At 34.0% G+C, this 27,941-nt stretch overlaps 1 protein-coding gene across 1 annotated transcript; it reads left to right on the top strand.

The window, feature by feature from the left end:
• The first annotated feature begins 529 nt into the window (after positions 1-529).
• LOC138696843 (acidic mammalian chitinase-like) lies at positions 530-26,362 on the top strand. Its single transcript, XM_069822288.1, has 11 exons — positions 530-583; positions 5,158-5,233; positions 11,814-11,984; positions 15,620-15,720; positions 15,828-15,947; positions 17,002-17,129; positions 20,242-20,368; positions 21,123-21,308; positions 23,131-23,253; positions 23,571-23,711; positions 26,177-26,362. The coding sequence occupies exons 2-10, from the start codon at positions 5,167-5,169 to the stop codon at positions 23,697-23,699; spliced, it is 1,152 nt and encodes a 383-aa protein (XP_069678389.1). The 5' UTR covers positions 530-583; positions 5,158-5,166; the 3' UTR covers positions 23,700-23,711; positions 26,177-26,362.
• Positions 26,363-27,941: the final 1,579 nt, after the last annotated feature.

Below are 27,941 nucleotides of genomic sequence, written 5' to 3'. Positions count from 1 at the left end.
ACAAAGGAATTACTATATTAAACTCATGTTAAAAGTGCATTTATATATAAACTTGTTCAATGTTGGCCATGGTATGACTAAGAATGTGACGTCGCGCCGTAGCCTTTATCGAATATGACGGAAGCATTTTCATGGTAACCGACGTCAGTTCCACAAAATCCTTCAATATTTTTTCTAAGTCGAAAAGTAAGTTACACGCCGAAAGAAGTACCTTAAGAGATGGACGACGATAACAAGAAGAGATACTGATGAATGAGGAGAAGGAACTGGACGAGAAAAACAGGAGGAAAAGAGGAGAAGAACAAAAAACAATAGAATTACGAGTAAGTGTAAAAGAAGAATTATAAAGTGAGGAAGAAAATAATGAGAAAATTGTTAACATTTTAGCATACCAGTTAATACAGTACAATTCCTGTACAATTCTAATAACAATATGTGTTTCATACTCAAGGCTTCTGAACTCATTTCTCATGTCAATAACATGTTATCTTCATAGCATATTAATCAAACTTTGAGCATCACTGCAGAGTATAAAAGTGGGAGCTGTCACATCACAACCTGTCTCTTACTGCGGAAGATACAGGTATGATATTACGAATTTATGAAGTGTTAATATCTTCAACTTCATTAAACTAGTTCTGTTTGATTCCTGAATGTTGATACCGTATTGTAATTTCGGGACCGTTTTATACGAGGTGACAAATTCTACGTATTAATTTCTTACATTAGGATTCAGTTGTCATTGAAATTATCGTCATCGATATCATCATTAACATTATCGTCATCATCAGGGAAAGGATTTATATGTAAATACATATTTACTTATAAAGCTAATATAATTTATATTTTGCATTATCTTTATGTTTCACAATGTGTAGGGTTGAAAAATCCTACTTTTATTTTCCATATTTTTCCATATTTTAGAGTTTAGTACATATTTTCGTTAATTTCCATATATTTTCCATATTTCATATAAAACAGTCCATATTATATTAGGTTTAACAATAAAACAAAACAAAATTCCATTAACTTTTAAAAATACATTTCAACAATAGAGATTTAAACACATGTTCAGTAATCCCTTTAACATCAGAGTTATTTGAAAATTAGCAGTCCTATCAACAATGGGAAAGTAAGTTACAAAACTGTATTAATTTAATTTAAAATTTTTAACAGACTTCAGTTGTGCAGCTCAACAGTTAAATGCCAGTCAGAGTACACATAGGTTCAGTTTTGTAAATCATACTATAAAGACGGTAAATATGCCAAAAGTACGTCATTCAGTCAATTTAAAATCAAAACTAACAAGTTACATTTCAGAATTTAAAGAAGATGGTTTATCAACTGACAATAAAATATTATTTTGTAATTTGTGTCAGTGTGCAGTATCATCTACACAAAAGTTCCTGGTGCAACAACACATTACAACTAGTAAACATCAGGCCAACAAACAACTAAATTCCAAGCAGAGACAATTGTTTTTAACACAACCAACAACATCGAATGTAAGATCTGAGTTTAACATCGACCTGTGCCGTTCTCTCATCTCTGCTGATATTCCTCTCTACAAACTAAAGAATAAGGTCTTCAGGGAATTCCTTGAAAAATATACTCAACATACAATCCCGTATGAGTCAACACTTAGGAAGACGTATGCTCCATCCATCTACGATGAGACAATACAGAAGATAAGAGATGAAATTAAAGATAGTTCAATTTGGGTTTCCATTGATGAGACTCCCGACAAAGAAGGTAGACTTGTTGGTAATGTAGTTATCGGTTTGTTAAGTGAACAATATTCTGAACGAATTCTTTTACATTGTGATGTTCTAGAAAAGTGCAATAACAAAACTATAGTTAAACTGTTCAACGAAGCTATGGGTATCCTGTGGCCAAAGGGTATTATGTACGATAATGTGTTATTCTTTATTAGCGATGCTGCCCCTTATATGGTCAAAGCTGGACAAGCATTATCTGTTGTATATCCTAAATTGACTCATTTTACTTGTGTGGCGCATGCATTTCATCGTGTGGCAGAAGTGGTCAGAGACAATTTCCCTAAAGTAGATTTGTTGATTTCATCAGTGAAAAAAGTATTTCTCAAAGCTCCCAGTAGAGTTAACGTGTTGAAAGAAATGTACCCTGAAATTCCATTGCCACCAAAGCCAATTTTAACTAGATGGGGTACATGGCTAGAAGCAGTTGAATATTATGCCGAACATATAGACTCTATTAACAATGTTCTCCTTGCATTGGACTCTGAAGATGCAGTCTCAATTGATACTGCGAAAACAGTTACCTGTGACATAAGTGTGAAGAATGACTTAGCTCACATTCAGCATACATTTTCATGCATCATAAAAACGCTCAAAAGTCTCCAAAATAGGCACCTTTCACTATCTGAAAGTTTTGAAATTATAAATAGTACTGTGGAACAACTGAATCGTGGTAGAGGTAAAGTTGCAGATGCAGTAAGAGCTAAGGTGGACACTGTACTTTCAAAAAACCCTGGATATGAAGAACTACAAAAGGTTGTTGCTGTGATGAGTGGTGAATCAACAGTGAAGATTAACTTGGACTTATCCCCAGCAGACATTGTGAAATTGAATTATGTACCAGTTACTTCTTGTGACGTCGAACGCTCTTTTAGTCAGTATAAATCTATCCTCAGAGACAATAGAAGAAGATTCACTTTTCAGCACTTGAAAGAAATGTTTGTAACCTATTGTTATGGTAACAGACAATAAAAATTGTGTTTTGTTGAAACTACATTGGAAGATAAGGTACGTCCATTATATTTTTTGTTTAGTTTGATTAAAATGTACCAATATTTAACGTACATAGTCATTTTTTTATAATTTTAAGTCCATATTTAATTCCATATTTTGGTAAAAATCCATATTTAATTCCATATTTTGGTAAAAATAACTACATATATATTTACATATTTCATATATTTTTAGTCCATATAAATCCGTTCCCTGGTCATCATCAACAACATTTTCATTGCCACTACAAATCATGTATTAGTCAAATCCAATTAATTTCGTATTTTTCGATTTTATCAGACTTATAATCTACCGCTACTTTAAACTTTTTTAAAATGTTCTCATTTGTCATGTGATCAATAGTGTATGTTCTGCTGCCTTTCTGAATTGCTATCCTTCCTCCTCGTCTGAGATACCAGTACCTTCATTCCAAAATCTTTTACTATATCGTCATTTTGCTTCGAAAAACCGCTATGTACAAAAACCAAAGCATTTCAGGAGAAGAAAAATACATTACAAATTTCCAAAAAGAGTTATAGAAAGCGGTTTTTATTTTTCCATTAGTATACAAGTGAAACTATTGAGTATTCACATATTGGATTATAAGGGACAATTCCCAACAGTTTTCTGATCTTTTTACACCACATACCTCATTTTTTGACCAAAATGTCATATAGCGGTTTTCCGAGGAGCAACAGTGATATTCAATGTTAATACGCAGGTACTTTTCTGTGTTGAATAGGCGATTAAAACTAGATTACCTGTAAAATGGAAAGTTCATTTCTGTCATTTTTACTGTATTGTATTGTATTTATTCCCTATACAAAATATTTCAAATTATAGGTTCATCATTAGACACACACACACACACGCACATACACACAAAATATGATTTCAAATATGAATTTAATTTTAATTTAAACATTAAGTTCTTCAAAGAAACAGTAAAACTAGGTACTACCAAGAGATACAGTAAGTAACAAGATACACAATAAATTTCAGTTTACAAAGACATCATCTAAAAGATAGAATAAATAACAAAGATTAAATAAAAACAAGATACATAATGAGAATGCATGAAACAAAGTATCATTTCTTTGGAAAGCGACTGGCCTTTCAAGAGCCAAAAGACTTTATCTTAGTTATCCTGTATACTTGTTATTAATATTGTTAGGGTAAAGAATTATATGCAACAGATAATAAAGGTAGGTATTCAATTTTATGGCTTTAATGTAAAAAAATCTGTAATTTTGAAATACATAGACTGAAGCAAAATAGTTTTTACTTTGGTTTTTGAAACATTCATAATTTAAATGTTTAATATTAATGGAATTTTTGGTTTGTAAATTCGGTTATCTTTTTTAATAGACATTAAATAATGTTGTTAATAAGAAATAGCCCTATGTCAGTCTATTAAAAATTCGCAATCTTTCAGATTTGTTTTCGTATATGAATGACACGAATTTCCTGGAACGCTATTAAACTTTATAACAAAAAAAGTGACAATACAGTACAATACAGTCTTACTGTCATAGAGACAGATTCAGAAGACTTATGTTACTATTAACGTAAATTATCAAAATGTTTTACTTTTTGCACAAATTAAAATACAGAGTGATTCACGGGGATTTATCGTCCCTTATTTCCGAAGACATTTTGAGCAAAAAAGTCATATAAACATATTTTGTTCTAATCTCAATATTTTCAGAATTACATTAATTTGAAGTTGTTTGTAAAATATGATTATTCAAGAGTTTTAAGGGTAAAAGAATATTACAGATAAAGGATTAACTATTTAGGAGTATCATTTCTTTAATTAGCTAGTATTCTGAGGCTAAAAATGTGTTGTGAATTTCATAGTTGCTCAGAAATTTTTTCTTACGCATTTATCAAAACATTTGTTACAAATCACGCTACTCTTGCAAATTCTCCAAGACTGTACATTAGGATGCATAATTAAACTGTAAAGAATCAAGTTCCTAAAATCACATGATTTGTAACCATTTTTGTGATAAGTGCGTAAGAATGATGTCATTTTTAGTTTAAGATTGAAAAAGTAAAATCTGTACAGAGCAATTAACAACACATTTTTAGTTTCAGAACACTAGCCAATTAAAGAAATGACATTTCGGAATAATTCATTCTCTATTTATAATATTTTTTTTTACCCGTAAAACTGAAGAAAAAAAGGTATTTTATTAACAACTTCAAATTAATGTAACTGTGAAAATATTGTGATTAGGGCAAATGCTTATATTACATTTTTTTCTCAGAACGTCTTCGGAAATAAGCTCCGTAAGTGACGGTAAATCCTCGTGAATCACCCTGTATAAATGCATTAAGTGTAATATTCATCTAAAATATTGTTATCCTATTTTTCATTACACAGGTCGCAAATATGCAGTGCTGGTGGTTCATTTTGGTAGCATGTGTTGCTTTTAGCAATCATGTACAGATAGAAGCATGTAAGTAACACGTATAGTTGGCTAGATATGAGTATTTGTATACAAGCTATTTACAAGCAAGAATTCATTATATAAAATGGAGTAGAATATTGCTTTGAAAGGTAATTGGAAAACTTACAATTGAAATCCATGGTACAAAAACCAATCATTTCCTCATTTTTTTTTTTTTTTGTAATTTATTTATTCTATGCTTTTAAGTATTATTGAGATAGCTACATCAGTCAGTGGTGGAAAACGCTAAAAAAAAAAAAAAGGGAAGAAAAATATTTCTGAAATAATGAATGGAATTAAGGTATACTCATCGCATGAAAAATGAAATCGTTTAACTTGAAGATTAAATTCAATTAAATTAATAAGAAAAGTTTATTTTTCGTCCGATCCTTCATTTCTGGGTGGATGAATATTTTATTTTTATTTACTTTTTAAGGTACCGTACTAAGGTCTTTCTACATACAGTCTCTCTAATAATAAATTGATAAAATCTGATGAAATAGAAAGAATGGAAATAATTCTATCTCCATCTAACCAACACAAAAAACAAAAGTAAAAATGCCGATATCTTTCGAACAATTTTATAGGCAAGCTTCAATCTAAAGGCTCAGTGCAAGAATTTGACATCTTTTTCCATTTATTTCCTCATTATATGCAAGAAACAACAAACAATTTGATACGAATTTGTGTTTTTGATTTCAAATAAAGCCCTACCATTTTTACTAAAATTATTATATTTAATGTATATTATTCCCGGATAAACTGACTCGTACAAAGCGTTTGAAGTAAACAGGTTTCGTTCAGGTAAATTCCGTTGATCTTTTACTGTTATAGATCGAATGCTACTGCCGAGGAAATAGTGTGTAGACCTATATTTCTGCTAGGACCACCATGGGAAAGTTTTGTGTTGCGTAATATGACAGATAACACAGACTGAAGAGACGTCGAGGTTATGGGGTTAGTATACAGCTGACTTCCATTCAGTGCAGTTCAGTTTTGTTCGTGACAGTGTAGTATACAGTATTAGAACAGTAAATCTTCATTTACGATATTAATATTACGAAGAAATCGCATAAAAATTGTCGTGCTGTACATTTCCAGTAGTCAACAGTTCCAGCAAAGTACTACCGGTAAGCAAATAAATTACATCTACAATGTAATGTAATGTACAGAGTGTTAACTAATGTGTGAGAAACTTTTGGGGAAGTACCAGATGAAACAATTTGGTGCTTACAGTAAAAATTATTGCGGTTGAATTAATTACCGTAATCCATAAACAAGTAAATTTAGTTGTGACTAATGTAATTGGTGTTATTTCGTGGTTTATAGTGATCAACTTGTTTCAATATTTGTAGAATAAAGTCTGTTTGTTGACGCAGGTGGTAGACTTCAAGTTCATTGCACAGCATTTCTATTACTTGATATTAACAACCTTTAATAACAACATAGATAATGTCAAGGTTACTGCCTAATGTACTGTGCTCCAACCACGAGAAAGTCTTTCCGGGATGAAACGCAGCGGGGTGATGCTGTGAATGAATGTTGATATCATAAGATCACACACGTGGGTACTCGTTTCTCTATTGCCTAGCTCTCACAGCACAAACAATAACAATGACACACATGTTTATACTACCCTAGTTACAAAATTAGATCACTGTTAATCTCCTGGGGCCGTATTCACAGACATTTTTAGCGCGGATTTCCGGTGGATGATCAGCGTTTTTCGTATTCATAAACCAGTGTTAGCGATATGATATGATTTGAATTCTGTACTAGTAATCAGTTGATAGCCGGGGCTAGCTTAGTAGGCTCGTAGCGCGTGCTGCGAAATGTATATGAATAGCATCCCTGGTCTTTTAATCTCTCCATACATATGCAGGTGAGCGCATGATTTTTAAACTGACGTTATAACGATAATATTATCTATCTACTTCGCTCCAATAGATGACACAATAGTAAGCACATTCCTTTCACGGTTGAACTCCTGGTTGGAGAACAGTATTATTTTAAACGAATGAATTTGAATTATGAATTATCGACTTAAGTGAGAAAATTAATGGGAGGAACAATCAACAACAAATTTTAGACGCTGTTTCAGTCATATGTTTTAGACAATGTCAATTATTACCGTAAATTTAACAGATCAAGAAAGTTTGTTTCCAGGATTTAAATCGTAAGCATTCTAAGGGGTATTTATACTTAGTGCATAGTTATTAACATTGAAACCTGGTCATAAACATAAGTGAAAGTGGTTACCATGGAAAAAAGTAAATCATTTGTTAAAAAGTTACTCCATGTTTGGTGCCACCTAATAGTTTATACAGCGTCGTTAAATAACCAAGTAAAGCTACGGTTTCGCTATGACGATCTTCGCCGACGATCATCGCTGGCGATCTTCGCTGGGATTCTGTCCCGTTGATTTGACTGTGCATGGTTTCTTTACGGCGATGAGCGTCAACGAACGTCGCTGGGCTCGACGAACATCGTCGGCGTTTGCCTTGGAGGCAAAAACCTGGCGATCATCGCCGAGAAACCAATTGTAAAATTACAGTAGGTATGAATTAAATCATTTAATAACATGTGATTTACACATCATACATACAATAATGGCGGTAAAACAGAAATCTTTCTACAATTTCTCCACTAATGAAGACTAGATATCAATTGATTAAACATAAATCCCTATTCGACATGAGCCAAAAAAGAAGAACCAACGTAAACAATAACAAATCTATATTTTGCAACAACCAGAACTGTTAATACAATACAGTAAAGTGATTCATAATTGAAGGACATAACGATGCGACAGATTTGGCTACTGAAGCAAAAGTTTCAGTGTGAAATAGTAAGTGAAGTGGAATTCCGAGCAAAAGAGAGAAGTGCAACACTCTCCTTCTCACATTTTTTTTTATTTGCAACATTATTTCCTAAATAAATGCTTCTAAATGAAAAAATAACATTGTAAAAAGTAAAAATAAAATGTTTATATAATTGGTTTTTACCTTAATGTTATGCTTATCTTTCAGCTGGGCTTATTCGTTTGTGGATAAATTTTGTGGGTAATTTTACAATATCATTTTCAATTGTACTTGAAATAAAATGAAATTGTTCGGGAGAAAGTCTGAAATATTCCTTAAAATTGGTGGGTTCATTTTCAAGATGTCTTAATATCAATGAATTAAAAGACCCCTCTGTATATCTATTTCTAAACATGACATTAACAACTTTAAAGATCCGTACTTGTTTTTCAAGGCAAAACTTATATTATAACGTTATCATATTGTCATCCACTTAATAGCTGATCAGACATGGTCAACTATATAAAACAATTTACTATCCACCTACGAAGTTCGCCGGTAAAGAAACCACTGTCTGACGATGACCGCAAGCGATTTGAATCGTCAGCGATGTTCGTTCGACGAAGATCGTCGTAGCGAAACTGTAGCTTAAGGGAAAAAACATATTCTCTTACTTAGACATTAGTGGCTATCACTTAAGTTATCTCGAAGTAGGTACTTCTAAGGTACTAGCTTCACTACCACAACTGAATGTAAGATATTGTTTTCTGTCAGCTTTCTCCGTAGCATCTGCAACTTCATCTGAATTTCCTTCTGGAGATCTTTGTCCTTTGAATCTCACTTTGATTTTTACAACTGCAAAAATTAAATCATCTAATGATAAATTTCGGATTATGGGTATTTGACCATGTCGTGTATTTCTGAATTCTCTGACACTCGCATCCTTGTATATGTTGAAAAGAAAGAGCGAAAATGGATATGCTTTTTCACACAAGTGAAGATCTCTTTCCATGATAACTAGGGCTAGGATTTTTATGACCTATAAATCATGAAAAAATGTCCTAAAAACAATACATATATGACCTAAAAGTCTTTCAAAAATGCCCTTAAAAATGCCCTAAAAATTGTTCATACATAACTGGCTAAGTAGGAAAAGAGGTTTTGTACTACTTAATATTTAGACTAGTAATTCAATTAAATTCTAGTACCAACATTTAAGTTTATTTAATTTTACATAATTTTTTCCAAGTGGTACACTTTTTATCTGATGTAGTTTTCATGTAGTCCACCACAAGGCCACTCTTATCCGGAATTAGCAGGTCTAAAGGAATCTATATTGAAGGAGTGGTTGGAGTGTACTACGTTAAAAATGGCAATATTTGTGTAGAAGAACGATTAAAATATTATACAAATAATGGGTATTAGCCACCGGCGTAGCTTGGACGGTTAAGGCGCTTGCCTGCCAATCCGGAGCTGCGCTCGGTCGCGGGTTCGATTCCCACTTGGGCTGATGATGGTTGGGTTTTTTCCGAGGTTTTTCCAAACTGTAAGACAAATGTCAGGTAATCTATGGCGAATCCTCGGCCTCATCTCGCCAAATATCATATCACTATCACCAATTCCATCGACGCTAAATAACCTCGTAGTTGATACAGCGTCGTTAAATAACCAAGTAAAAAAATAATGGGTATTAATGGACAAAATATGTAGACAAAATATCAAAGGAAATAAACATTATTTTATATTAATAATGGGTATTTATGGCCAAAATTAAATGAAAATGCCTAAAAAATGTCCGAATAAAACAAAAGGTGCTCTTATGAGTTGTAAGAGACAAAAAGTGCAAAAAAAATGCCCTAACAAATATGTCTTAAAACACTCAGTTTATCACATAACATATAAATACTAAAGCAGAAATGTTTCTGGCTTACTAGAATGAATGCAATTTCATCAAAATCCTAGCCCTAATGATAACAGTTTGTTCCCACTTTCAACCGAAATTAAAGTTTGTTTGTACAGCAAAAAAACCCGGACCGACCCTTGTAGCAGATTTCAGAGCCTTGTTCACTCCAGAGCACGATATACTGGTAAATAAGACTTTCGTGGTTTCGTGGTGCCTGGGAAGGAAACTTTTTTTTGTTCCTTATTCAAATTTATTCCCAATACTTTTCGATTGCTGGTAAAATTCATGTTCTGGGAATAATAAGTTAATTAAGTACCGTAGTAAAATATCGCTGCAATCGAAAATTGTTGGGAATAAACTTGAATAAGGAACAAAAAAAAAGTTTCCTTCCCAGGCAGGATTCGAACCACGTAAGTCTTATTTACCAGTCTATCGTGCTCTGGAGTGAACAAGGCTCTGAAATCAGCTACAGGGGTCGGTCCGGTTTTTTTTGCCACTACTGTACAAGTTATGAATGATTTTATGCTCGACCATGCCGAAATGTAGTAATTATACACCTGGTAGTAGCCCTTTAATGCACCTCATTGAAGTACGCCTATTCATTATACTTCAGTTGTTCAGCCAATGAGAAATCACCATTGTAGCATTATAAAAGCGCAAGTATCGATTATTCTCGGATATGCAATCGAAAGACAACTAGCAAAACGTCACGGAGGCTGGAAATCCAATACTGTCGCAGAAGGTTATGTTCTGTTACTATAATATTTAGCGTTAATTGTAAATACTATTCAAATAAATTCAATTTGTCATCTCGTTTTTCAATTCTAAATCAATTTCCAGGTTATATCAAGACTAATCTTCATGTTATTCTCTAGATTATATCAAGGTCAATGACATTCGTGCCTCGGAAAAAATCAATATTTTCGCGTCTGCGCACATCTCACAATTCAGGTGAGTTCCGCCCCTCAGTTACATAACCATAAGATTAATGTTATCTCTGTAGGTTCTTATGGCCTAGCAAGGTCAATGTGAACATCTGTTCCTCGGAAAAAATCAATACTTTCGCGTCTGCGCACATCTCACAACATACGGGACATTGGCCAAGGTCAGATACAAAGAAAATTGTTAATATCAAGTTAGAAATATGGTCGAGCATAAAAAGTCGTATGAAACTTGCCTACAATGGTAATTAAGACGCTCGTATGAAAATTATGAAACTCGCTTGCGCTCGTTTCATAAACAAGCATCCTCGTGTCTTAATTACTACCATTATAGGCCCGTTGCAAAATGTATTATTAGTAATTTGTTGTGATATTTGATCATTTATTAATGTGTTTAGTAACTTATTTCGATTTACACAATCAAAAAATTTCTTAAAATTCCTAAGTGTGTATTTTTATGTTGAATTCTCGATGTTTTTCTATTAAAATTTTCATTGTGAAATAGCCATCACAATAATTATGATCTACACTTCCTCAATCCAGTCTGTTCTTCACCAAAGAAGACACAGTATCTATATAATTTGTTTTTGATTATGTTGCAAAATATTTTGTAGCCAGTTTGCAATTAACGAGTGTCTCTGTAATTACCACACTCCTTTCTATTTCTTTTCTTATAAAATGGTATCGCAATAGATTTTGACCAACTACTAAATGGTTTCTGTCCATTCCAAATCAAATTAAAAATGAAGAAGTTGCAGTTGAAATGTGTGACTTGAGATTTTAAACGATTGTTTGCTTATATTGTCCTCAACTGATGCTTTATTGCTCTTCATATTTTTTAGTACCGTACTGTTTCAAGTTCTCTATAATCACAACAATTAATTTAAATTCATTAACTGAGATTGAAACAGAGTTACAGAAAGTTTATGCTTTATCTTTTACAGACAGAATTGTGTGCTACTTCCAAAGCTGGGCTGTTTACCGTCCGAGTAAAGGCTACTACACCATAGACAACATTGATCCCAGCTTATGTACACACCACATTTATGCCTTTGCAGGCGTGAATTCAAATGGTGAAGTTACAATTGGGGATTCGTACAGTGACATAGATCTAGGTCAGTTAAACAAGTTTTAAGACTTTCTTATTATATGGTCTACATATACATTCAATGGCACAAGAAACTAAACATTTCAATTTTTTTACTTCTTATTATAAGATCTAAGTTAACTCTTACCGAAAATATTTTGCATATGCATGAATACCTTCAACTAAAGAAAAATTGAGCCATAGTGGTCCAAGCGCCATTTATTAAAAACGGAGAAAGCAAGGGTTAAAGTTAAGTGAATACCATAGTTTAATCAAGATTGACATATCATTTAGTTTGAATGTGTATTCTTTATATTACTTGCTATATTTTTCCACTGAATTATGGTAATAACTTCATTTTAACCCTTGTTTTCTACGGTTTTAGTAAATGGCGCTTGGCCCACTACGGTTCTGAACCCTTCAATTGAACCATATCACTTTTTTTCCCCCTCGCTGTTATTTATACTCGCTTTAACATCTCTGGTCATATCGCGAGTTAATCTTTGGTTGAAATCCGAAGGTCTGTGTACTATTGTTGAGACTGGTTCTATTGTTGTGAACTCGATGGCGACTGTATATATATGACTGATTTGTTATGAATATGAGTTCGGTGATGAATGAGGCCGGTGATTTTCAGGGATGTTGTGGCCCGAATTTCCTGGTATTTGCCGTACGGTTGGTCATATCGCGAGTTAATCTTTGGTTGAAATCCGAAGGCCTGTGTACTATTTTTGAGACTGGTTCTATTGTTGTGAACTCGATGGCGACTGTATATATATGACTGATTTGTTATGAATATGATTTCGGTGATGAATGAGGCCGGTGATTTTCAGGGATGTTGTGGCCCGAATTTCCTGGCATTTGCCGTACGGTTGGTCATATCGCGAGTTAATCTTTGGTTGAAATCCGAAGGCCTGTGTACTATTTTTGAGACTGGTTCTATTGTTGTGAACTCGATGGCGACTGTATATATATGACTGATTTGTTATGAATATGATTTCGGTGATGAATGAGGCCAGTGATTTTCAGGGATGTTGTGGCCCGAATTTCCTGGCATTGGTTGAGGAAAAACCCTGAAAAACCTCAACCAGGAACTTCAATTCACTTTTTGTGCCGGCGAGTGTAATTTCATTTTTGTATTTCTTTCATAAAGAAATATGACACTTCAGATTATTCCTTGCTACTATTGAAACTTTTGTTTTTAGTATTTTGACAATAGAATCCGAGCTTATAAAGAAATAATTTTATTCTTGATATCGTTCACAGCAGTGTTAAATATCCGTATACTAAAGACATCACAATATATGGCAAAACTTCATAAATTATATTACGTTTTATCATTTAAGCTTAAATGTTTATTTCCTTTTTCTACATTTTACCTTATATGATTAGACACACTTATTGCATTTCATGGCCTATAAGTCTGCAGTGCTTGGGAAAAGTGGCATAAGTCAGTTTCCACAAACATATTTAATAATTTATTGACAACTTACGGAACATCTGCTCGCTTCGGCAAAGAGACATATTAGGTACAGTATTTCTCCCGATGCGATAATTCATACAGAAGAAAATAAAATCGACATAAACCAGTGCGAAGACAGTTTTTTTCCTTCTCCTGTAAAATTAACATTTTTGACTTGTGCCACTTTCCCGAGCACTACAGAATTTGTTTCTCGTAAAGTTCTCAGGCCTCATATCTTATACTTGGTATTGTTTTTCACGAATTCCTCTCAACTGCATTGAAAAAGTAGATAAAAGTCTTTGGGAATTTCAAATTAATTATACCCTATTTTAATATCAGATCCACTGTTTTATTTTTTCAAGAGATGGGAAATATGGCTTGAGGGATTATATTTCTGTTTCTATCTGTGTCACAGAAACTTGGCGTTATTTCTTATAAAGAAAATCAAACTTTCAACAATTTTTCCTAGTCGCTATTATTGGGAGCTGCGAATAATGCAAGTGCAGGATGCAGTAGAGAGAGGGGAGGTTGTTCTCCCTTCCACTCCGCAGTGTTATCGTTGCTATAGCACCCTTGCTGTCTACCTGCAATATTAGCTAATTCCGCTTTGCAACTATAGCTCTCTCGGTGCTCATAAGTTCGTTTCCGCATCCTTATTTTCATCATTATTAATTTCTTATATATATATATATGTATATGTATATTCAAAGAATTCCTATGCAGATCGATCACAGGTAGTGATGTACCATCAGCTCAATGACAGTAGTGCAGAGTGCCCATCCCAAGTAAGCTAAGCACTAAAGGGTGGAGTGGGACCGGTCTGCATAGGGAAGCATGCACCGACTTGGCTATATGCTGGTGTACAACCACTCGCCGTCCTCCAACAGATTTTGTTAGGTAGAGGTTGGAGTGAGACCAGTCTGCATAGGAACTCTCTGTATATCTATATAATATAATATATAAAGTATCAAATACAATATGCTGTCTTAACTAATCCGCCATGACGTGAGCAAAGATTAAATAAATAAATAAATAAATAAATAAATAAATAAATAAATAAATAAATAAATAAATAAATAAATCTATGAATGAATGAATAAATAAAGTAAATAAATAAATAAAAAATAAATAAATGAATAAAATAAATAAATAAATAAATTAGACAAATAAAATAAATAAATAAATTAAATAAATAAATTAATTAAATAAATAAATAAATAAAATAAATAAATAAATAAAATAAATATATTAAATAAATAAATTAAATAAATAAAATAAATAAATAAATAATTGGATAAATAAATATATATATATATAAATTAAATAAATAAATTAATTAAATAAATAACTAAAATAAATAAATAAATAAGATAAATAAATAAAATAAATAAATAACATATTTAAATTAATAAAATTAATAAGGTAATTAAATTAATAAGTTAATTAAATAAATGAATTAAATAAATAAAAAATAAATTAATTAAATAAATTAATTAAATAAATAAATACCTACTTACTTACTTACTTACAAATGGCTTTTAAGGAACCCGAAGGTTCATTGCCGCCCTCACATAAGCCCGCCATCGGTCCCTATCCTGTGCAAGATTAATCCAGTCTCTATCATCATACCCTACCTCCCTCAAATCCATTTTAATATTATCCTCCCATCTACGTCTCGGCCTCTCTAAAGGTCTTTTTCCCTCCGGTCTCCCAACTAACACTCTATATGCATTTCTGGATTCGCCCATACGTGCTACATGCCCTGCCCATAACTAAATAAAATAAATAAAATAAATAAATAAAATAAATTAATTAAATAAATGAAATAAATAAATAAAATAAGTAAATCAAATAAATTAAATAAATAAGTAAATAAATAAGTAGATAAGTGGATAAATAAATAAGTAGATAAATAAATAATTAAACAAGTAAATAAATAAATAAATAAATAAATAAATAAAAAATGTCGTCTTAAAGCAAATGGTCTGTGAAAGAAATGCGGGTTTATGCGCGTAGCTTTTAAACTTTACCATAGGTACTGTGCCAGTAAATAAATATACAAGATTCCCAAAAGATCACACTATATTACTACACATGAAATATAAAAACACACGTCATCTTACATACGCAACTATCAATATTGATTGTTTATAATTGATTATCTGTATCCTCTTACTGTGATACTTTTGTTACTTTTAAAGGTGGTTATAGTAAATTTAATGGTATGAGGAACAACAATCCAAGTATCAAGACAATGATAGCTATTGGTGGAGCGAGTGCAGGCTCTCAGACATTCTCTAAGGCAAGTTTTCAACTACATCGACACTACAATACAGGTTATAGACGATGCGTTAATTGTATGAAAGGTAAGACATTTTAATAAGTTGGCCAAAACTTTGTTGTCTATAGGTTGTGAATGACGCAAGCAAGAGATCTGCATTTGTGAACAATATAGTGAACTTCATAAAGAAGTATAACTTTAATGGAGTTGATATAGATTGGGAATTTCCTTCGTCATCCTCAGATAAGGTAAATTAAAATTTCATTTTTCTTGTACGGTAATTATTTAGGCTACAAACAGTAGGCTACAATAATATACGAGGGTCATTTCATAAGTTATGGCAACTATATATCAGTCAGTAAAGCTGCAGGAATAGACATTTACTACATGCGATTGAAGGTCACTGGAATGTGCTTCGCAATGCTAGTACCAAATTGGGTCCGGGTACAGGAGGCAATGGGTAAGGGAAATTGAAAGATGCGTAAATAGAAATCATTGTTTATTATCCACAAAGGAAACAAAGTACATTACTCACAGCTAACACCCTTCAAAATAATCCCCCAAAGCTTTGTCAACGATGATGCAAGCGTTGAATACATCGGCTGTGTGCGATTCGTCTATCTCTATGTGTATCACCTCTCGTCAAAACGCTGTTAAGATGTTCTCTCTAATTGCAAACCGCATCCCATGCAGAGGCTTCTTTAATTGCAGAATGAGATCAAAATCGCATGGATTGAGAGCAGGCGAGTAGGGAGGATGTTCCAAGATCTCCAATTTTCACGTATGACCGTGTTCAATTTTATTTATATCCATCTCGGAGCACAGCCTCGAGCATTTTATCTTTTGCGTGTACTGTCAACTAGCCACCAATGCACACAGACACAATCTGGCTATGGCATCTTCTACAGTGTACAACAGATTTTTAAACGTAATATACCACATTTTCAGTTATTCAGAATATATAACACAGTTGCCATGACTTATGAACTGACCCTCGTATCGTTCCAAACGAAACTATGGTTACATGGTAGGATATACCTTAAAATCTACAAAACTCTGCTCAGTATGAACTCAACTTTGAATCTATTATATTAGTATGCATCGGAGCCAAATACTGGTACTGCATTATTTACTACAAGGTAATTAGGAACTCGACTGATATTAATTTGAGATGTTATAAACTTATAATCACTATTGTGACTGTATGTTAATATTGTAATTTGTTTAAGTACCGGTATGAGAAGTCTGGAGAGAAAAATACGGTACTATTCCAGATCACACTACAATGATGATTTGTTCCAGAGTGCATTTGTATCGCTAATTAAAGAACTTCGAACTCAGTTTGACGCAAATGGATATGTTCTGTCAGCAGCAGTGTCAGCAGATGTCAGTACCATCGATCCTGCATACGATGTGCCTGCCCTTTCCCAGTGAGTATTATTTCATGTTTAAAGTGTGTCTGAATATTCTGACGTGAAAGACTTGACACTGACGTTACTCTTGGTATAGTGGAAATAGAAGTGTAAGATAAATTTCTTGTATTACTTCAAGAAAGACACAGAGATAGTTCAACATACTTTTGGAGTTGTACACAGGAAACCATTTCCTCAGAGAAAAATAAAAAAAAAATTCACTCCATTTTCAGCAAAGAGTAGAATTTTCTTCATTCCACTTTGCTATTTCCTTTGAAGTCGCATAAAAATTTCTTCAAGCAAGAAATTTCATCGAATAAATTATTTTCATCCAGATTAAGCTCGTCTACATTTGAAGAAAATTAATGAATAGACTGTCTCTTCAAATTTTTCTCTTTCTGGAGGATATCTCAGCAATATACATTCCATGGATACCTGTACCTTTGTGAATGAATAACCAAAGCAACGAGATATTTAACAGCAATTTCATAAAATTCAAAAGAGACACTGGCAATTCCGTTTTGGAAAAAGAATCACTTCTTCTACAGATGACAAAAGTTTAACCTTGATAACTATATGGAAGACTCGACTTCAGTTACGTCCTCACCTTCAGTTTTGATTATTGCAGCATGGAAAAGTTGTGAAATTGCATTAGCAAAGTTCATCCTCAGGAATGTGCAAGAACCATTAAACCATATTAATAGTTAACATGCCTCTGATTGAGGTTATTGCTGATATGTAGGCCTACATATATTATCAGACAGTACATCTCACTTGACGATAGTGTCAGAGGAAGAACAATCGTTTGTATACATCTGAAGTCTGATTAGCGTAATATGTAGCTAATCGGTGAAGTATGCCACTCTATCATATTATCTCTTGGCCTAGTTGCCTCAAGTGATGACATGTTGGTATCACTTGTGAGATTCAGACCTGTCTTCGGACAGTTGACTGAACAACGATAATTAACATTAAAAATCAGGGGATATCATCATCATCATCATCCTGTCAAGTACTAGTCCCAAAAGAACTGTTACGGCCTGAAAAAGCGATTTTCTTGCCATCTTTTCATGGGTCGACCAAGTGACCGTTTCCCATTTGGACGATACTTCATTATTGCCTTAGGGATCCTGGATGAAACCATTCTTGAGACGTGTTCCTTCCAGTTTAACTGATATCGGGAGATATAGTCCAGTATTGATGACACATTAAGTTCTTGAAGGATATCTTTCATTTTTCAGGGGATATGTGGAGACAAATTATTAAATCCGGTAACATTTCAGAGACGATTTTTTTCCGAGGACAAAAATAAAAATTCGGGGACGTCTGGTAATTTTATTATATAGAGCAGGTATACCAGTTATTTGTTAATTGTCTATGGCTCAAAAACAGTTCCTTACATGTTCCCTTAATAGTACATAGTCCAGCAAAATGACCTCCCCGATTAGAAACATACATAAAAAGAGCAACAATGACCCTATTCAAAATTTTATTTTGCCAATTTAAAGAAGAATGTTTGTCATTTTGACATCACTTTGCTTTAAAGATAATATCGTTCAAATGCTTGTCATCACAATGACTGTGTGTCCTTCCTCAAAAAGTATGGCTCTATTATTCTAAATTGTGCAACAGCATACCAAACAGTAACTCGCTCGCTGTGGAGAGGACGCTGATGCATTTCTCGAGGGTTTCTGGGACCAATATGGAATGTTTTGTTTGTTGACGCAGCCGACAAATGAAAATAAGCTTAGTCATTACTGAACACAACAGTATCGCCTGGAACATTTTCCAATATGGTCTGCAAGCATCTTGGAGGTTGAGCCAGTCACGCTGCCGAAGTTCCTGAGCTATCATAACTTTGTAGAGATGGAACTTGAGGTCTAAGTGTGAGATTCATCTGACACTTCAATCATATATGCCCAATACCAGAGCATGTTTAATGGCTGGAGATGCGGTGACAACATACTTCACTGCTGCGATATTCTTGGGAGCCTGAACGTTGCGACATGTACTGTATGACTTCTGTTTGAAAGTTGAACCTTTTGTCTCACCCATATCAGCAGGGTTTTCTTATCAGGAGTTCTTTCGTTTCGACTTGCTCTAAAATGGGTACGAAACTGCCACAGCATTTCAATCACAGTCACTATTTTTTAAAAATGCTCAAAACAAAATGCACGATTCTTAACTGTCCACGCCATGATGGATATATGCCACTCATGCGCAACTATCAAGAAACCTGTATGGCGGCCAATTTAAAATCTGGGAGCTCATTCTGCCGGATCCTGTACATTCATTTTAATGCATTATTATTATTATTATTATTATTATTATTATTATTATTATTATTATTATTATTATTATTATTATTATTATTATGCAAATCTAGTCTTTCAGGTAAGGCTCATTATTATTATTATGATTATGCAAATCTAGTCTTTCAGGTAAGGCTCATTATTATTATTATTATTATTATTATTATTATTATTATGCAAATCTAGTCTTTCAGGTAAGGCTCATTATTATTATTATTATTATTATTATTATTATTATTATTATTATTGTTGTTGTTGTTGTTGTTGTTTAGTCAACTGTCCGAAGACAGGTCTGAACCTCACAAGTGATACTAACAAGGCACCACTTATGAGGCAACTAGGCCAGGAGGTAATAGGGTACAGTGGCCAGTTTCTTTTCCCCCTCTTGCATACATCGCCGACTGCCTACATATTACACTAGTCAGAAGTCAGATGCATTTATTATTATTATTATTATTATTATTATTATTATTATTATTATTATTATTATTATTATTACTATTATTGTTTAGTCAACTGTCCGAAGACTAGTCTGAACCTCACAAGTGATACCAACAAGGCACTACTTATGAGGCAACTAGGCCAGGAGATAATGGGATACAGTGGCCAGTTTCTTTCCCCCTCCATTTCATATATCGCCGACTACCTACATATTATACTAGTCAGAAGTCAGATGCATTTATTATTATTATTATTATTATTATTATTATTATTATTATTATTATTATTATTATAATAAGTTCAACAAATCTACTTGAAATTATCCAAACGCAACTTGCACTCTAAAATTTTCTAATTTGCTTTGTTTCTGTCATTAGGTATTTGGATTTCATCAATGTTATGACGTACGACATGCATGGCTACTGGGAATCGAAAACTGGCGAAAACACACCTCTTTATTCAGGTCCAAGTGACACTTCAGATTACGAACGCACACAAAATGTGGTAAGTAGTATTAACTGCAATAAAGTGGAAAGATTCATTTCATGAGAAGGCATGATCATTTATCTCACTTATAAAGGATTTAATTATATTACTGATGCATCCCACATTGCATGTGTGACGGTTTTCATATCTCCAGTATCTGCGGGAGCGGTCCTTATTGTACGAATGATGATGGTAAATAAAATCTTCATGAACCAACATAGCTTTATTCCTTTAGTCGCCATTTTTTGGAGGCATTACGACTTCATGAAATTTGTGATGAAGAACCCTGACCTCATTCTTATGGAAAGATAGAAATTGTTACGTATCATTTGCACTGTTTTTAGTTCTTATGGAAACATACAAATTATTACGCATAATTTGCATTGTTTAATGTCTTTAGTTATTATGGAAACACATAAATTGTTACAAATCATTTGCTCTGCTTTTAGTTTTAGTCTATTGGATATTAACGATTTGTGGACAAAGAAATTCTGGACCTATAAACGTGGACGCACGCAGAGTGAACAAACGTTTTTGGACATTTCTTCTTTGGACGAAAATTCCTGAAAGCGCATGAAGGAGCCCGATTATGCAGAATCATATAGGTCGGGTTGTGTAGCGTACTTACAAAGCCATGAATTTTAATGAATTACTGAAAGAAAATTATTCACGTAAAATAACATGAAATTAACTTAAAATAATATATCGCTAATCGTTCATGTTGCCTTTATACTACTTACCTAATAATTTGGAAAATTTATTCTTTTTACAGGATTATGCCATGAAATACTGGGTTCAGAAAGGAGCTGCAAAGTCGAAGCTGAATCTTGGTATGGCAACATATGGTAATACATTCACCCTACAGAGCGCTTCCAACAATGGTCTTGGTGCACCTATCACTGGTCCAGGAAATCCTGGCCCATATACTGAAGAAGCGGGTGAACTGGCATACAATGAGGTGAGATCAAAGCTAAATACATTACATTTACCGGCAATTCGCTAGGAGACGTCGTTGCATATAGACCACTTTTGCACTAAACCTAACCTTAGTGTATACAACATATAATAAAACACTAACCTAACGTAACCTGTCACAGATTAAGGAAAAGGTTAGGTTAGGTCAGTTTAGGGTTTAGTATATCTTGCAAAAACAAATTTTAGGTTTAGTGTAAAAGTGGTCTATATGCAACGACGTCTCCTAGCAAATTACCCATTTACCTATTACAAGTTGACGGTTTAGTAATCGAGGGGCGTTACAGAAGTAAAAGTTCAAACAAATTTGCCGTTAAGACTTTATGCCAGAATTAAACTGGAATGTTCAAGATTCGAGTTCAGAAATCTGCTGTATTGATCGAGAGTTCTTCTAGTTTTCCTTAATTACCTCATGACAATGACACAATATTATCTTAAAAAAGATCAGTTGTATTGTATATCTGTTAATAATTCAGCTCCATTCAAATATTCAGAAAAATGACTGCAGTTTGAAATGTTATTACATGATAAACAACAAAGTACAATTGGATTCCATATTTTTAGTCGCTTATTTTAATTTATAACCGAGTATGGTGGAGTAATGGCTATCATTCATGCCTTGTAGTCGAGAGGTCCGGGGTTTGATCCTAAAGGACGGCTATTTTCATATACTAAGTTCCAGCAGGTAAATGCAGGAATAGAACCAATTAAAAGGATCACGACTCGCCTCTTTTCCAATCCCAAACAACCTTCACCATAATTTTCCATACACCATTAGATCATCTGCTGCAGTAGGCCTGCCACCTACCCGTAATCAACTCTGGCAACGTACCTTCTGTAGGCATTATAGAGGACCACGGTATTGTGAAGAAATCCGGAAAAAATTAATTTATAAATGGTAAGGATATATTAAAGCAGCTGGTTAGCTCAGTTGGTATAACAACTGGCTACGGACTGGAAGATTTCGGGTTCTATACCGAACGGTGACGAACTTTTTTCGTTGCAAAAACTTCCAGAACGGTCCTGAGTTTCATTCAACCTTCTATCAAATATAGTATCGGTTCTTTCCCGATGGTAAATGGGGTCGAAGTATGGTGCCGACCACACTACCTCATTCTAATGCGAATTCTAACTCCATGCCCCCAACCCCTTTATGACGTATACAGGATGTAACTAAAAGGTACGTCAACACTTTGTTTCCTATCTCAACCATTTTTGTCTCATACGCCCTTTCACCATTCATCATATTATCATTCTCCCCTATGTTGACACAAAAATGATGCATACAAAATCGAAAATATTTTATTTTATATTATTAGGTGTATTGCAACTATATTTATCAAATTTATTTATATTTTGTAGTCCTCATTAAATGAGGAAATTTTCCTCAAAATTCCCGCCAGGTTGGGAACCATAACATACCATCGAGGAATTTTAAATTACAACTTTAGGGTACCACATGTTAAAAAAAAAGAGGTAGAAAAACGTTGCTCTAGACGCGTAAAATGTTTCCTCAAAGTTTTGACGTGTCTTTTAGTATACAGAATACCTTTACATTTAATATCTTATTCAAATTAAGACATTTAGCAAGTCTAAAATAAGTGCAAGAAATTCAATTTTATTGAAACACAAACATTACTTTAACATTTTTTTTCTCAGAATCAGGCACCTAACATTATTAACATCTTTATGTAAGATATTACTTTGCAAAAAGAGTTACACTTCCTTTTATCATACTCAAATCAATTTAAAGCACTATGTGAAAACTATAACATGTGTACCGGCATGTCTTTTTTTTTTATCTATAGATTTGTGAACAACACAACGCTGGCCTATGGACACAACATTGGAATGAGGACCAGAAGTGTATATATGCTGTACATGACAATCAATGGGTTGGATTTGACAACATTGCTGCTGTAAAAATTAAGGTGAGTCGATCTTACTTTACACACTGACTTTGAAGACTGGATACTAACAATATCTAAATGAGTAAACATTAGGCCCATATATGGCTGTTTATTACAATGTTTGTATTATTTGAGAACAGACATAATACATTTATTAATTAAATTCAAAATATCTATTCTCATAGACGTTCTTTGGAGTTTTGTGGCTTAAAATCATAGAAGAAGGTAATACGTAATAGGAACTGGGTGTTTTGAGCCACAGACTTATCACACACTATTCCTAGCATTGATTGAAAAGCATCAAGCACGTAGTTTTGTCTATTATTTACAATTTTCAGGCTCAATACATCAAGAACAACGGTTATGGTGGAGCCATGGTTTGGAGTATTGACATGGATGACTTCCGAAACACATGTGGAGATGGAAATTACCCTCTGTTGAACACTATCAAAACTTATATCGCTTAATTAGAAAGGAAGGTAAGAAACTGATGATTTGACGGGTACAATGTATCTGTCTTCAGCTCTGCATTTATTCACAAACTGCGAAAGTATTTCTTATACATAATGCGAATATTTCCAAATATGTTGACAAAGAGGGATCTAACAAAAGTATACACTGACGGTCTTACTAATAAACCGTGTATAGTTTTTATACGCGACTTATGCAGAGCTGACACAGAAAACGTTACTAATAAACCGTGCATAAACGATGGACGTTCAAACAGTCTGTAACTATACAATGGGAATTGCTTTGCAGTAGTTATATACACGAAACCCCTTGTTTAAGCGTTGTATATAGAGAAAAAATGGCCGCCCCTCTAACAGCTGTTCGTATCGACAGCCATTTTATGATAATGGTTGCCTTGTAACCACAGAAGAACAAACCAAAGAATGCAGAATAATTAGAATAATATTGCTGTAGCTTGTACTCTTTGACCAAAATATAGTGTGGTAATCGATGAGAACCAGTTGTACTATCGATACTTAACATGGAACACTAGAGCGCTCTTCCGGATGCAATAGAGAACCACATATATTCTATTACCATTCGGAATGAAGTAATGACGAAACTATGACGTAGTTGTGTAACAGCTATACTGTTATACACGATGTATGTAGTGATTATTAGTAAGGAATTTACACACGACTTATAAACGAGCTACTCATTGTATAAATATAGGATAGTTAAACGTCTGTATAAAGAGTTTTTATTAGTAAGACCGTAAAAGATTATACCGGTATTATTGCTTTAACGTAGGATGTGTGGTAATTCAAGCTACAAATAAACGTTCGTAAAGTATTAGTGCATTTTACTGTACTGCCGTGCCCATTGGTCATAGAGGCTATCCATTTTTTTCCAAGTTTGTCACATACACTGAATTTGTATCGAATCCAAATGGGTTTTGGCGTTAAAGCAGGTTTTCCTGGGGTACTCCAATTTCGCCAGCCATTACTATACTATACAGTGGCATTTCGTGATTTAGGTTACATTTCTTGCATATCTTATACCTAATGATCAAAGGTTTCTACAGAACACTTCCATCATACTTAAACGTAATAGGTTATTTTTTATTTGTAGTAGAATTGTAACGAATTATTCTGATACATTATACACGCTCGACCAGTAACAAACCAATCATAAATAGGGAGAAAAGGAAAAACACACTCAAACCTTGCATGGGCATTATTAACATTGAACATTTCAAGGTCATATGGTTGAAGAAAGGCAAAATTTCCACGTAAATACAAAGTGTTGACGGTATGAAGGTTGGAGCAAATACTCTATGTAGAGTATTTGGTTGGAGTAAGAATGCATATTATAATATAGCAACAATGAAATTGCCTCTGTAAAGCTAATCTCTCTATTCTGTTTCTCAAACACCCAAAATGTTTTTCAATTCTTTAAGTCTGAATAAATTAGCAAATAAATGAGTAAATGAAAAACGAATAAAACGCGTAGGCCTACTGTACATTTATTTAATTAATTACTAATTAGTATTAAAAGTGCTGTATTTTTATTAACGATTTGGAAATATATCCAGAGTGCACTGAAAGAAGAAGAAAAAAAAGAAGTACTTTAATTGTACAGTGTATCTATCACATTTATAACCTTATTGCCAAGGGGCAGTTTCACTGTCTGTAAGTGCGCTACCGGCTTCTGTTATGCAGTTCGCAAGGTAGTCACAAATTAATCTCTTGCACAATCACTCATAATTACCGTTAATTACTGTATCATTACATAAACAAGAATACGCAGCTTCATTAAATGAACTTTCTACACAAAGTTTTACATCGTTAAGGGACTCCTGCGTCAAAACATGTCCCCTTCTTCTATGCTTTCTGTCTTTTACACTTAACTTTCTAAATTTTTAACAGGATTACAGTATATATTGTATGACATCTTATAACTTTTGTAAGTGGAAAATTCTCTACAAACATAAAACTTATATGGCCTTGTAGGAACGATTAGTGAGTAGGTACATGAAAAACAAAAATATTCATCGTTTTTTCTTGATTATTTAACGACGCTGTACCAACTAGGAGGTTCTTTAGCGCCGATGGCATTGGTGATAGCGAGATGGTATTTGGCGAGATGAGGTAGAGGATTCTCCATAGATTACGTCACATTCGCCTTACGGTTGGGGAATACCTCGGAAAAAACCCAACCATGTAATCAGCCCAAGCGGGAACCGAAACCACGCCTGAGCAACTCTGGAATGACAGACAAGCGCCTCAGCTGACTGAGCTACGTCGGTGCTAACACTCATTGTTTTATAGTGAACTGGAAAAAAGTAATTCCAATCACATAATCAGCATAAAAGCAATGATCGTTTCTATTGAATGCCAGGAAACTTAACTATACGAATTTCACTTTTCGTCTCATTAGTCTGTTGCAGGAACATCTCTGCTTATTGTCACAAGATGTTTCTTTTCTTTTACAGGACCTGAAAAAATTCTGCAGAAATGGAACTTGGTGTAATACTACTATGAAGTCCTTACAATGCAGTTAAATAATGTGTTGTTATATAATTTCAAAGCATTATGATAAATTATAATTTGCTAAAATTATATTTTACTAATGTAACAAATAATAAAATATATTAAATTACAATATTTTTCCTCATTCTTCGGATGTATGAAGTCTTATTTTGTGGCATAATACATAGGTTGGATAAAAAGTAATGGCAACACTGCTGTCACGTGACGATGGTGCATTCGAGAGTTGCCAGCTGTATGGACATGAACAAGGACTGTTAGATGAGTTAGTGTAGCCAGCGGCGACAGTACTCTGTCATTCTACTGCAGTGTGTAGAACGTTGACTTTTATAGGTATAGTGCGAGCGCCCTAAGATCATGTTTACAAAACTAGAGCAACGTTCCTGGATCAAAATTGAAGTGATACGAGGTCGTAGTGCACAAGAATGTTTTCAGGACTGCGTGAAGCATGTGGCGATGCAGCGTTGCCATATCGCACAATGGCACGATGGGTTAAAGCGTTTCGGGAAGGCCTTGTTGGAAGTGCTGTGAAGGTGATGTTCATTGTGGCGTATGACATTGATGGGGTAATACTGCACCACGCTTTACCTCCAAGGCAGACGGTAAACGCGGACTACTACTGCAGGTTCCTGCAGCACCACCTTCGTCCAGCCCTCAGGAGAAAACGACGACACTTGGTGGTACAGAACCCCATCATTCTTCATGATAATGCAAGGAGTCACACCGCTGCTGCTGCCAAGAGCCTCTTCCGTCGCTGGCAATGGGAGATTCTGGAACATCCTCCGTACTCACCCGATATGATCCATGCGATTATGATCTTTTCACCGAAGTGAAAGAACCACTGCGAGGGACCCGGTACAATACCAGAGATGAACTTATCCGTGCTTTAGGGCGGTCAATACGGAACATCAACAAAGATGGACGCGGTGATGATGTACGACGCCTTCCAAACATTTGGCAAAAGGTAATAAATAAGGGGGGCGACTATATAGAAGGTACGTAAATGTTGTACCCCTGTGAATAAAGCCATGTTAGAAATATCGAACTGTTGCCATTACTTTTTATCCAACCCAAGTACATACTTATTATCCCTTCTAGATAGTTCTGTCTTTCTCTTCCTGTCTAGTTGAATGAATTAGTAAATAAATAACTAATACCTAATAGTAATTTACAACGATTACTTCTACTAAAAACGCTTTGGGATACTTTTCGCAAGAATTATCTGGTCCACATGTCATTGGTTGATTTGAATTCGGGCCTTTGCCTGCAGAAGGCTGAAGGCCACCGACTTAGATAAATCCTTAATACAAATGAAAGTTTTAAACTTCTCTATTTATTCCTTAAGTCTCCTTGTCTTCTAACACGTTTAGTACTCATAATGTACTGCAGTAATAAAAAAGGTTTATCATAAAGTGACACACAATATCTCACTGAACAATTTACAAGTTTAAAAAAATTCAGATTTTTGTTATATTTGCCTACTTACTTACTTACATACAAATGGCTTTCAATGAAACCGGAGATTCATTGCCCCCCTCACATAAGCCCGGCAACGGTCCATATCCTGAGCAAGATTTCCAGTTCCCTAGCATCATATCCTACCTTCCTCAAATTCATTTTAATATTATCCTCTCATGTACGTCCCGGCCTCCTCAAAGGCCCTTTTTCCTCGGGTCTTTCAACTAACACTCTATATGCATTTCTGGATTC

This window comes from Periplaneta americana, chromosome 3 (assembly GCF_040183065.1).
Source record: "Periplaneta americana isolate PAMFEO1 chromosome 3, P.americana_PAMFEO1_priV1, whole genome shotgun sequence".
Taxonomy (NCBI): Eukaryota; Metazoa; Arthropoda; class Insecta; order Blattodea; family Blattidae; genus Periplaneta; species Periplaneta americana.
Note: the sequence above shows the minus strand (reverse complement) of the source record. Positions and strands in the feature narration are given on the sequence as shown.